Genomic DNA, 13,674 nt, shown 5'->3' with positions numbered 1-13,674 from the left:
ATTTTTAAAAACTAAACTTATAGTGTTGGAATTCATTTATAACAAAATAACAAATTTGTTTTTTCTTTAAAATGTAATCCCAGTGAAAAGGGAAGTTATTGACTTCTACCATTTTAGTTTATAACATCACACAAAATTTAGGCATCATATAGCACAGATTGCTATATACTAAATTATCTCAATATCTTTTTAGTATATGGTAGAAATATTTTTAGAAAGTTAAAAATTTCATGATCCTTCTGAAATATTTAATTACATTTTACTTGTAGATGGCAACTTTATTTATTAACATTAAAATAAAATCATATTTCAGTACAATTAAAATATCACCATATTTCCCCCTTTCTATTTTAATAAAAGGAAAAAAGGAAAAAGTTTATAACTAACATAAGAAAACTATATACAAAAGTACAATAACTATATACCATATATACAAGTAATAAATACCTAAACAATGTTTAGTCCATTTGTATTTGACAAATTCAGAGAAAATAATTCCATTATCTATCCTATTTTGGTAAGTCCAAAATGTACCTAATTCACTTTCTATCCTAACTAATCTTCAACTATGACTAACTAATCTTCAACTCCCTCAGAGACCCAAGAAGGAAATAATATTACCTAATAAAAAATAAAAACAGGAAGTGCATGCAATCAGCTTCCAAAAAAAAAATGTGAGTTGACAGAAACAGCCAGCTGCCTGGACAGTCACCGAGGTTTCTCCGCAGTGTTGGGGCATCATCTTCAGCCTTATAGGCTTAGCGTATCTGACAGACTCATTTGTGAGGTAGGATGTACACAAGGTCAACAGTTCAACCTCACATTGGGTGAGAGCAGTCCATGGACCAGAAACACCTGAATTCCACTAGTGTCATGTCATGATTCAGGATTTTAAATTGTTTATGTTTTTTTAATTCAGCTGTCCATTCTTCTTGACTATGTGTATGTGTGGCTTCATCTCAGCATCCCGTTCTTCTCCACATCCTTCTATTAAATGCCAGTCTACTATTGAGAGGTGTGAGTTTAGTTACTCTTCAAGAATAACTGTTTCAGCTTTGAAACTGGATCATCTCAGCTAGCCCTCTCAAAATTGCTCTGAGCACTTTGTAGTCCAAAGCTGATCTGTAGATGATGTTTGTCAGCTTAGTGATATTATTATTGCCCATGTGGAATTGTTGTTGTTGTGGGGCCCCATCTTTTTCCTGGAGATTTCAGTTGATGTTAGGCCTGGCTGTGATTTCCTGCAGAAAACTAATAAGAGACTCGTACACAAAGACATATATATGCAGCTAATTGAAGTCTTTTTTCTAGAATTAGTTAGTACTCTATATGACCATTCATATCTTAACAAAGTTTAAAATGTGTATATATATATATAATTGTAAATTTTGATATAAAATTCATACTTTAAAAAAATTTAAAGAATCAGAATAGAATCAAAGAGTTGAGATTAGTAGTAGAATAGTCCCTTAATTAATTTGGTTTTTCTCCTGTCCCATAGCAGAAGATGGCTCTTTTCTTCTGGCATGATACAGGGAGTTTGCATTTTCCTTTTAACAACATGCTTGAGTTTAATAAGTCAGTGTGTTTAGATTCCTGTTCTGAATGCTTACCATTTGTAACTGTAAGTTGAAATAAGTGTGTAAGTTGAGAACTATAGTAGTTACCATTGTGTTTTTAAATCTCACTACATTGAGAGAAGATTGTACTGTCTTGGCTTATTTGAGGGTATTTCTCCATGAACCTGTTCTAAACACGAACCATCTTTTCTGACAAAGCATATATGTCAATTTCTGGAATATTGTTAACATTAGTTAAGAGCCTCTTGCCTTAGTACTGAGGTTTCTTCTGTGGTGGGTGTTAAAATTGGACTGTCAGATTTACGAAGAACTTGGAGTCAAAACTCCCTATAAAGACATGTGGATGTCTGTGTCAGCAGCAGAGAGAAATAGCACATCTATTTTTAAGTTCGTTGGAATTCTGATCTCAAACCACTGGCTTGAATGCCTGCCACAGTGATATTCAATTTTCAGATATGATTTTAAGCCCTCTGCTGCCTCCTGCTGCTTAGTGTGTGAAGAATTAGTACAAGGAGAGAATTGTTTCTTTTAAGTAATTAATTTTTTTCTTTTAAATGTTTATTACATATTTACAAATAATATTTGTATTTACTGGGCCCAAAGTGAAATGAATTTTAATCAGTGTGAAATGATTAAGTCATGCTAATCCACAGCTTTCAGTCACTTCCAGAATTAAACTTCCTGATCATAAAAATTGATCTCTTTTAGAATAGCATTTATCTTAATCCACTGTACTTTCCAGCTGAATTTAGAATGATCAGGTTTGTTTGTTTTATAATGTACCAAGAAGTTCTATTTAGGGATTAGAAGGTCACCTAAGTTAAAGCAATTCAATGATTTGTAAACTTAAGTTTTAGTTTTCTTTTGCTTTCTTCGTAGCCTTCAATTCATATTCTGATGTACAGATAAATTAGAATCTGGGGAATGAAGGGGAACAGATAAATGGGTGATGAAATGTCAACTAAAGTCCAAAAGAAAATGAGAATTTTCAGTTGTACAGTGAACTGTAATTCTAGGTATTTGGGTATTTGCTGTGGTATTACCCTGTTTAAGAATATTGTTGTGTGGCATATACTGCTGGGATGTGTTGAGGAAGCAAGGGCAGGGAGATCATGAGTTCTAGGCCTGCCTAAGCTTCACCTTAAAAATATATATATAAACACACAAACAAATAAATAAAATCATCATGTTATGTGGTGCTTAAACTGATGTCTCAGTCTGGTCAGCATGAGAGGTGATTGGGGCTGAGATATTAATGATGCATGCAAATGCGAGCTCACAGGGAGTGAGAGGGGCAGTGACTTCCTGTTGCTGTACAGCTTCCCACTAACAAGGCTTCTCCTGTCAACCTCTGCCATTGGTTAAGTTTCCTAACTTCACCGCCCATCCCCTCAGTGGGAAAGGGGATTGTTTTACAGAAGAGTTACCGGCTGGCATCTTTAAAAGAGACACTATTGTCAATCAACTAGGATAGGGAATGTGGCAAATGGTGTGTTTCAGAACATCTTTATAGTGCTAAAAGAGGGCTGATCTGCAACAGGATTTTGTTTCTGAGGATTATATCAATGTTTCCTATGCTAATAGAAATACTCAATTAGAGAAAAATCTAGTACATGCTAATATAAACAAGACTTCTTGGAGGCAGAAGGTCCAGCTTCAGGAAGATGAATAAAGGCAGACATAGATAATGGGGTGGGGGGGACTTCTGATTTTAAAAGAGTGTTTCCAAAAACAAAAGAATAGTGAAAGGAATGAGTGGTTGTAATGCCTGGATGCATGCTTTGCACTCAGACTGTTGTTATATTAGTGGTCTCTTCATGTATTAAAAAAATCCAGGCTGGAGCATTGGCTGCTCTTCCAAAGGTTCTGAGTTCAATTCCCAGCAACCACATGGTGGCTCACAACCATCTGTAATGAGATCTGGTACCCTCTTCTGATGTGCAGGCATACATGCAGACAGAACACTGTATACATAATAAATAAACCTTTAAAAATATATATTTAAAAAAATCCAGCCGGGCAGTGATGGCACATGCCTCTAATCCCAGCACTTGGCAGGCAGAGGCAGGTGGATCTCTGTGAGTTTGAGGCCAGCCCAGTCTACAGAGTAAGTTCCAGGACAGCCAAGGCTACACAGAGAAACCCTGTCTCAGAAATATCTGCCCCCCCCACAAAAAAAAAAGAAGAGAAAATCTAGCTTCACAAAGATAAGAAGTTGAAAAATGTCTGATTTTGTTTGTTCTAGAAATAGCCATCATTCTCCTTTGACCTATATACCTAAGTGGTACTTTCTTCAAGGATATTTGCAATATAAAATGTGAAACCAGAGTAGGTTACACTTTATACACCATTCATTAAAATCACTGATACTGAAACTTTAAAGGGGTATTTTATTTAAGCATGATAATGTACATCTACATAATCATTTTGGGGGAAAAAACCTGCTTTGCTAAGTTACTCAAATCTTTAATCTGTTGATACTTTTTATCCTATAACTATTTATTAATATCACCATGAGTATGAGTATTATGAAGTTACAAAGAAGATCATGATAGATAAACATTTTCCAAAATTTTATCTAAAAGCTTAAATTTTACCACTGACAACATCACCAACATTGTATGTGTGTGTGTGTGTGTGTGTGTGTGTGTGTGTGTGTGTGTGTACATACATGTACCCACTTGTGTGTGGAGGTTAGAGGACAGTCTCAGGTATCATTCCTCATGTGCTGTCAACTTTGTTTTTTAAGACAGGGTCTCTCACTGGCCTGGAGTTCTCACAGGTAGGCTGGGCAGCCTGCTGGCCAGTGACTGCAGAACTGCGCCTGTGCCTGCCTCTGCAGTGGACTACGAGCGTGTGCCACTGAGCCTGGCACACTGAGGTCCTTATGCTTGAAACGCCAGCGCTTTTCTAACTGGGGTATCTCAGCCCTGCAGTTACTTTTCTTAAAGTGACAGGTTCATTTTTTTCATTCAGGACTACTTCTGCCAAAACTCAGTACCACAGTTTGTCATCAGATAAAAATGATTCCATGATAAGATCAGATAATTCAACCCAAAACGCAATCCTAGAAATTATTTTTCTTAAAAATAACTATCATACTTGGATATGCTGCCATTATACATCCAATTTTCTCATAATTAAACTATGGACAATAAAAATATGTAAATTAAATTTGTACAATAAACTTTACTATTGCATTGAAAATTTTTGTTATTTACATTTTGTGTGTGTGCCGTGTCTGCATGCACGTGTGCTTGCCCATGCACGCGCACATCCTGGCCACCGCCCACATGTGGAGATCACAGAACACCTTACAGAGGGAGGTAGTTCTCTCCTTCTGCCACATAGGTCCCAGGGATGAAAGTCATGTCCTCAGACTTGGGGTCAAGGGAGTCACCTTCTGAGCCAGTCTCCAGTGCTTCATTGAAATTTTTTTTTTAAGAATCACAACTGACCTACACGATTACTATGAGCACAAGTTTCAGCTATTGACGTTAGGGGATTCACAAAACAGTTTACTAAATAAATTCCAATGTTACTTCTGTGTTTTGGTTATAATTTTGTCCTTGTGGTTTTATTGACATTTTCCTGTCTGCCTGAGATCTCCTGTGCTTAGCAAAAGAAAAGTCTCTTGTTGTTCAAATTCTCAGGTTCATGAAATGTTTGTATCAGGAACCAGGATGTTCTTAGGTAAACTGCTATTTGTATCAGAAACCAGAATGTTCTTAGGTAAACTGCTATAAAAATGCAGATGTCCCAGTCTCTGTCATCACAAACCTAATTTTTAGCATGCAGTCAAATAGAGGTAAAAGTTATTTTTATTAGAGCTATTTTAAAGTAATCTAATGTAGAAAGATACCCAGATGCTTTACTCTGAACATTAATATGTTAAAGACTGTCTATGGACAGTCTTCCAAGAACCAATGTTTAGAAGGAAGTTGAGGGAGGTAGAGCTTATCTTTTACATGGTACAATATTGGCTTCCAGGTACTAAATATTTTTTAGAAAGTAAAATAGGAATTTGGAATTTGAAATTTACAGTGTTACTTCAAAATAACAAATCAGATTATAAAGTTATTTTTTATACACCTTTAACATTCAAACAACTTGAGTCATTGTTAGAATTGAGGGTAAGTTAAGTCACACAGGACAAAATATGAATCATGGTTAAGAGTGTGGACATGAGCCTGGGTATATAGCTCAGTAGGAGAGTGCTTGCCTCGTGTGTAGAAGGCCCTCAATTCTATCCCCAGCACTGGAAAGGAAAAGGCGCAGGCTTGAATTATACAGATCTGGTTTTGCATTTGCTACCTATATAAACTGGAGCAAGTTGTGTAGCCTTGCAAAGTCTGTTTCTACATGAAGATGATAATATAGTAAGATTAATGTACATACCTTGATAGAAAGGAGTTTGTCCTCTGTGCTATTTTAATACCATCCCACCATTTTAACTCAACTGATGTCCCTAAACATTCCTATGAGCTAAGTAAAATGGATTCTTACCTCATCACATAAAGGCAGCAGTTGTAAATGGTAATAGGCCTGCTTAACGTTACAGTGTCTTCAGATGCAGGATTTTTCCCTTGCAACATTTTCTTAGTAAAGGTCATGCAGTGGGGAAATACAATGACCAAGAATAACAATGCTCTGGGATTGCTGACATACTAAGAACAAGTAGTCTTGCATAAGAGAATTCATTAAACAGACAGAAAAATTGCATGTGTCGGGGGGGGGGGGTATCTTATTTTCAGTTGTCCTGAAGAATGCACTTTTTGTTCCTTACTTAGCAAAAGAATTGCATATTTTAGATAGTTTACATAAATGTAAACATGAATGGGATAGAGTCTATAAGATCATTTAAACAATTTTGTGTTCCCCCCACTCCTACCCCAGGCTTTAGGAAAAAAACCCAGGACTTGGAAGCAGGTGATAAACGTCATGAGCTCCACCCAGAATCACATCTGCAAATAAAAAGCCATTTGATAAAAAGGTAACCATAGATATTTAGAAATAAGAAAATTTCAGTTCCTAACTTCATGTATAATTAAAACTCTGGCAGAAGGGCATACATGTGTATTTCTAATCTGAAAGCATTACAATGCATATTTTATCAGTATTATTTAATAGCATGTAGACCTAACTTAGAATGTCTACAAACCATTGGGTACAATACTTAATTATTTTAATTCATAGATAGTACCAATGTCCTTAGCTTTTTCTTGTACTTATCTAGAGATGCTTAATGCCTTTTCTATCTCCACTAAGTAGCTATTTACCCTATAACACTGGCATTTTTCAGTTTGAGGTGTAAACAAAACCAGCTTTCATTTTCCTTCTTCATGGTCTTGGGTTCTTATTGTAGATATTAAATCATCTGCCTAGTCTCCAATTTCCCTAAGTCTAGAACTTAAAGAAAGCACTTCCTTTGTTATCTCAGACCTGGTGTTGGTCACTGTGCTTGCACCTCCGGGCCAGGATTAGGTGAGCACACACACTGGATAGGACACAACAGTAATGGGTCTCATTGCTACAGAGCAGTAGGTAGCACTAAGAAACAGCACGGGCAGACTGCACAAAGGATGCCTCAAGTCCTAAGTGGCACGCTACCCAGAGTTTTGCACAATTTAAAACTGCATTGATGACTTCAGGAATTTTTCATTTAATAATTTACATTGCAGTTGACCTTGGATAACTAAAACCATGAATAAAGGGGGTCACTACTGTATCTACAAAAGAAACAAAATTTGCAGTCTAGATAAATTGGCATATGCAAAGCAGTGGAACTGAGATTTCCTCATAGTTGTATCTACGGAGCTATGCCATTCTGTTGTTTCAATTCCAAATAATTCATAAAAGAAAAACAGCTTTACAATAGGAGAAAATAATTTTGTTTCTCTTTACCTTAAAATCACTGATCACCTCAAGGTAGTCTTGATTAGATTAAGATTAGTATACTGTCTCTACTTTATATATCAGAATCTAAGTGTCTCTACTGCTGCTGCCTGTAAGCATTGTAATGTTGGTAGGAACTGTTTTAAAGTATTGGATTGTTTGATTGTAACAGTTCCCTTAAATTGTATGTTATATTTTATCATAAGTAAATGTAATTTCAGTGTTTTTAATTTGAAATGAGTTTTTAAGATCACATTTCTAATTATTAGGAATGTGATTTGGGGATTGGTTATATAGTGGTATGGTCGAGTGCGTGGTTAGCATCTACAGACCCTGGGTTCAGCCTCTTTCCACAACCCTGTCATACAAAGAGGAAGATAATGGATTCTTAAAGTAACAGATGTTTCTGGTAGTCATATATATACTATTCTGGCATATAGATCCAGGATCAAAGAAACTGAAAATGTTAATGGCTATAAAATAGTCCCCATTTCTACTGCTGTGTTGTAAAACTATAGACCATAAATTGGGAAAAATCAAACTACAAGACAAATAGTTTCCCTATGTGGCTATTTGGATTTATTTTTTATTTATTTTCGAATTTCAGGTCACATATTGGTGAAACCAATGACAAGGTGTTTCCTTCAGCCAGCCCACAAACATTTAAGGACCATATTGCAAGAGAGCACATCTATCAGACAAATGAACAGAAAGTGGAAAAATCTGATGGGACCAAGTTTTCTGAATGGCATAATGTAGAAAATTGTGAAGGAACAACAGGCTTGCCATTTCCCATTGATGATAGTTCTGTGCCTGGAAAGAGAGGCGACAGTAATGAAACCATCTCACCCTCTCCATTGTCTTCACACGGGAGAACTGCTCAGCTAAAGCCAGAAACCGGAGCCCTTGTATTTGGGCCACAACAAAACATCACAGAACAGTGTAACTCTGAGAACTCTCTGTCCAGAGAACATACACTTCAGTCAGCCTGCAACACTGGTAGTTGTCAGATGCCAAAACTTCACTGCCATAGCTCACCACCCCCTTTGCCACCAAAGAAATATTCGACAACCAGTGTGCCACAATTAGAGAGAGCTGAATTTGTACCTCATACCAGACTTACAGAGGTGTTCAAAGCTAATCCCTCCAGTCCTCCAAAACACAGTTTGAATACCACATCAGGACCAAGTTTAGAAGGGAGTGCGCACATGATCCACGAAAGAGATAAAGAAACAATTCAAGTGAAGCAGCATGCTGCCAACAACTATCCATCCAGTTTTGCAACTAGTGATTTTCAGGCAAACTCAAAAGCAGTAGTTGATGTACCTTGCCAACCAGATCCATACTCGAGTTCTGTGTGCCCAAATGAAGCAGTTTCATTAACTACCTACTTTTCGGTTGATAGTTGCATGACTGATACATACAGATTGAAATATCATCAAAGACCCAAGCTCCGTTTCCCAGAGAGCAGTGGCCATTGTAGTAATTCACTATCTCAGACTGAGCAAGTTGAGGGATCCATTACATAGTGGTCATCTTGATTCATGCTGCCTTCTAAACAAAGATATAAACCTTGGTATGCATTGTAAGATAAATGAGCTGGCCATTAAAATAGTCAAACTGACCAAACCTAATGACATATCAAACAAAAACTGGTATTTTGAAAATTATTAACCAGGTTAACCTTACATATTTCAGTTTACTAAATATTTTGGAAATTTCCTTTGAGTGGTCTTGGATTACCTTGAAAAGTAAGAAAGGGAGTATATAATTCCTTTGCTGTCTACAACAGTTGAGCAAACACCATGTCTCCTGTTATTTGGCTAGTAGATGTGTAAGTATTATGCTAACCTGTATTCATATGTAGGTTGGTGCATTTTGCTAATTAAGAAATTCAGTTTGTCTAGGGAAAGCAATATTTGCTTCTTGCAGAGCACTTTCTAGTGGGTAACCAAAAAATGGCTATACCCACATACTTTTGACTTCTGTGATAGTCTAGTATGTGTGATCCTTCAAGTGTCTTAAAAATACCCATGGATTTGTTATGCTATCATCTGGAAAGCATTTGCCTTAATGATCAACATTTTTTTAATTAAAATCTCAACATAATTTGTTCCTAGAACTTTTCAGAATATCTACTTAACATAAATTAGCCCTTATAATTTGTACTAAAAAATATTTCAGTCATGTAAGTTAAACATAAAAATACTGCAGTATATTCTATCTTGTTAAATTGTTTTCTAGCTTTGTATGAAATGTGAAAGGTCTTCCCTTTGGTTTGATTTACTTTGTGCTGCTAATAACCAGTGTTGTCATTAACATTGGGCTTCCTTACTGGGACTGTCACTGTAACTGCTGCTTTCACTACTTAAAGATTGCTAAGGATTGTCAATGCTTAGGTTAAATTTCTGCCTTTATATGAAGGTTTAATCTTGATGAAATGTTATTCATTTTTTCTCTTAAAAAATAGTAATTTGATCTCCACTACCACCATGGAGTCGAGTTTATATTGAAAGGACTTTTCATTATTAATTGAATTGCCTTATTAGTTATGATTTTAATTTGTAACAGGCCAATAAACTAACTTTAGAATAGTTTTATAATGCCTACTCCAGAGAATTGACAGCTACAAAGTTAGTTGTCTTTATAATATCTCTAAATGAGTAAGTTTTGTAATAATTACTTTAAACCTTAGTAAACTGATAAACTCAGTGGCTTGACAAGGCCCACCATTGGTTGTTAAAATCCAAAATGTGTTTAAGAAAAGTACTTTTAGGTAAACTGAAAATTGCTTATAAAAGTCTGAATTCACGCTGTTACCAATTCTTGGCCCTAACTTGTTTTTGTTGTTCTTTTCCAGCCATGATAGTTGGTGACATTACTTTGTATTCTCTTAAGAAACACTTGAATATCAAGTTAAAATTGATCTTTAAAGAAAGCTTATTTTTAACAGCTTTTAGTATAGAGAATTTGTAAATAATGTAAAATTTGTAAAATTGTATTTGAAATGTCAATGTTTATAATTCTTGCTTTTATAACATTGTAAAATACTAGAAAAGATCTTCAGTTATTTTTAATAGCTTATTAAAGATTTTTAAGTTTAAAAAATTTTTCTATTTGGTCCATATTCCCTGTTGGGAATGTATTTGAAACATTAAACCAATTTCTGTGTTTTACAGCAGTTTGATAGATGTACCTTTCAACTCAGTTGGGTTTGCAAACAGAAATGTTGTTTCTCACTTTAATTAATGAACTATTTAGTTAACACCCTCTGCATTATATAATACTGACGAAAGTAGAAATTAGCCACGTGTTGATTCAACACAGAATAGATTCAGTACATATTGGCCAATTGTGTAAATTTCTTCTCTGGTGCCTATTTTTATCAATGTTTCCATGCTATAAGCTTGTAACTTCTTAAATAATGCAATCATGTTTCAAATAGTTATCTCCATAATATTTATTTTCATGTGAAATCAATTTCTTCTGGCTCAAAAAAAAAATTAAGAGACTCAATTTTAAGCTAATATAGCTGGTCTTTTTTTTTTTTGCATTTATGAGCTGTGTCTCCTTCCGCACATTACACATTTTATGGGAAATGCAAAAATAATAATAATAAAGATCATAAAATATTATCCCAGGATGTTCCTAAGATTTAAATCCCAGCAAATTCTGAGCCACAGTTCCTAGAGAAATTGGAGGCTACTCAATAGAGGGCAAGATGTAAATGACTTGGACTGTGGACAGTAAATTTCTGTTAACAACTACACAGCTTTTTGGTTTGAAAACAGCCATAAGCAATTTGTAATGAATGAGTACAGCTGTTTTTCAATAAAAATTTATTAGCATCAAAATCTGATTGCATGTGATTTTCACGTGTCATGAAATTATTTTGTTTTCCATTCACTTCAATTTTTTTTTTTTTAAATCAGCTAAGCATAGTGGCACACACTTTTAATCCTAGCACTGAGGAAGAGTCAGGTGAATCGTTCTGAGTTCAAGGCAAGCCTGGCCTGTAAAGCTAGTTCCAGGCAAGCCCTGCGTATAGGGCTAAACAGTTGAGACTCAGAAAAGAAAATGTAAAAGCAAAGGCAAAATCCATTCTTGGCTAAGAAGCCTTGAAGAAAATATTTGGCCTTGACACTTAAGCTCTACATTGTCACGGAACAGTTTACCCATCAGCACTGACCTCCAATGTATTCTTGTTTGTGGCCTAGTACCTGGAGTTCTTTACATCTTGTAACTTTTTTTTTAAAAAAAACAAAGCATAGTTTTATTGAAAAAAGGAGAAAAATGAGTATGTAGGTCACAAACGAAAAAAATTACATAGGTAAAACTTTTTCCCCCATTTGGGTTTTCCTAAAGAGTCTGAAGAGCTACTGAGGACTGAAAAGATGATAAATGGCGCTGGTGGCGGCACGGGTTACCAGCAGAAAGGTCACGAGCCACGGCCACAACTACTTGGTTACAGAGAGCTTTATTAGGAGGAATTGGGGGACAGGGGGGACAGCAGAGACAAAAGGACCAGGCCTGGGAAAGAGCATGTGCAGAGGGCAGAAAGATGCGTGGGGGGTGGGGGGAGCAGAGATAAAGTGGGGTGTGCATCTGGCTTTTTCAAGGCGCAGATTGTATGACTACACCACACACACGTAGTCACCAGCACCTACTGATGACATAAGATGCAAGATACTTTGCTTAACTCCTGAAGTGCGCATGTGCAGTCATGTAGCTGGAGTGAGGGCAGAATTCTCACAAGGACAGATTTTTATCTTTACTTGTGAAGATGCATATTATTCAAAAACAGGAGAGAAAATCACAGAAAGAGGAGCAAATACTTTCTTTTACAGAACCGTCATTGTGTGTAATAGTGCCAGAGACAACGCGGCAAACCAGAGACTAGAATGGAAACTCACATTGCCTTTTTAGAAACAAGGGTTTTGAGTGATTCTTCCATTTTCTGTAGTTGTCACTGGACTTGGATGATATTGAGTTGGATTAGATGTACCCTTAGAGTATTATAAATGGACAATCAACAAATAAGTAGGGGAGAATATTTCAGAGAAATTGCCTATGAACTTTCTTTAGGACTCTTTAAAGTGTGTTGAATTATAAGTGTATGGTAGACAAAATGACTTGTTTTTTTTTTATTTAACATTTTTTATTTTACATACCGACCAGTTTCCCCTCCCTCTTCCCCTAGTGTTCCTCCCTCCCCCAACATACACACTCCCTTCTACCTCCTTCCCCATCCTCTCCTCCTCAGTCTCCATTCGAAAAGGGGCAGGCCTCCCTCATGGGCTTGAACAAAGCATGGCACATCAAGTTGGGTAGGACCTAACTCCTTCCCCAGCATCAAGGCTGGGCGAGGTAATCCAGAATGGGGAACAGGTTTCCAAAGTGCCAGGGACAGGTCCTGATCTCACTGCTAGGAGCCTTACAAACAGACCAAGCTACACAATTGTCACAAACATGCAGAGGGCCCAGGTCAGTCCCTTGCAGGCTCCCTAACTGTTGATCTAGAGTCCATGTGCTCATGGGTGCTGTGGGATGTTTTGTATGCTGTGGATTTGTTACTCTGTTGGTTGATAAATAAAAAGTTGATTGGCCAGTAGCCAGGCAGGATAAACAGAAAAAGAGAATTCTGGGAAGAAAAAGGCTGAGTCAGGAGACATAAACCCACCAAACAGGGAGCAGCATGTAATGGCACACAAGTAAAACCACAGAAAATGTGGCTACATATAGATTAACAGAAATAAGCTGAGTTTAAGTGTAAGGGCTAGTCAATAATCAGCCTGAGCTAATGGCTGAACAGTTTTAATTAATCTAAGCCTCTGTGTGTTTACTTGGGTCTGAGTAGCTGCAAACTGGGTGGGACACAGGAAAACTTCTGGCTACACACAGGAGCTCAGGTCAGCTTCTCTATGGGTTCCCCCATCATGACGTTGACCCACCCCCCAACCCCTAGCTCATAGAATCTCTCCTCCCTTTCTTCAAGACTCCCATAGCTCAGCCCAGTGCTTGGCTGTGGATTGGCCAAGTCCTGGGATAGTTGGCTGTTTCACTACTGTCCAGGCTTTGTGGGACCTTCTCCAGTGCTAGGAGCTAGGAAAGTGCAGGCCTACTTGAAGCAGTCTGTTAGGTTGGACCTCTGGGGCTAGCCACTTAGGTGTCCAGGATACAGATTGAGGAGACACCTGAA

The 13,674-nt window shown here is 36.8% G+C and overlaps 1 protein-coding gene across 4 annotated transcripts in view; it reads left to right on the top strand.

The window, feature by feature from the left end:
* Usp53 (ubiquitin specific peptidase 53) overlaps positions 1-11,329 on the top strand; it is a 62,605-nt gene extending 51,276 nt beyond the window's left edge. For all 4 annotated transcript variants that reach the window (XM_028881463.2, XM_028881461.2, XM_028881462.2 and 1 more), the window contains 2 exons: positions 6,477-6,573; positions 8,083-11,329. In XM_028881463.2, coding sequence (XP_028737296.1) covers positions 6,477-6,573; positions 8,083-9,004 — 1,019 coding nt within the window. In that variant the 3' untranslated portion in view covers positions 9,005-11,329. The remainder of the gene's footprint in view (positions 1-6,476; positions 6,574-8,082) is intronic.
* Positions 11,330-13,674: the final 2,345 nt, after the last annotated feature.

The sequence above is a fragment of the Peromyscus leucopus genome, chromosome 6 (genome assembly GCF_004664715.2).
Source record: "Peromyscus leucopus breed LL Stock chromosome 6, UCI_PerLeu_2.1, whole genome shotgun sequence".
NCBI classification, from domain to species: Eukaryota; Metazoa; Chordata; class Mammalia; order Rodentia; family Cricetidae; genus Peromyscus; species Peromyscus leucopus.
The sequence above is the reverse complement of the archived record's forward strand: the minus strand, read 5'-3'. Positions and strand labels throughout refer to the sequence as shown.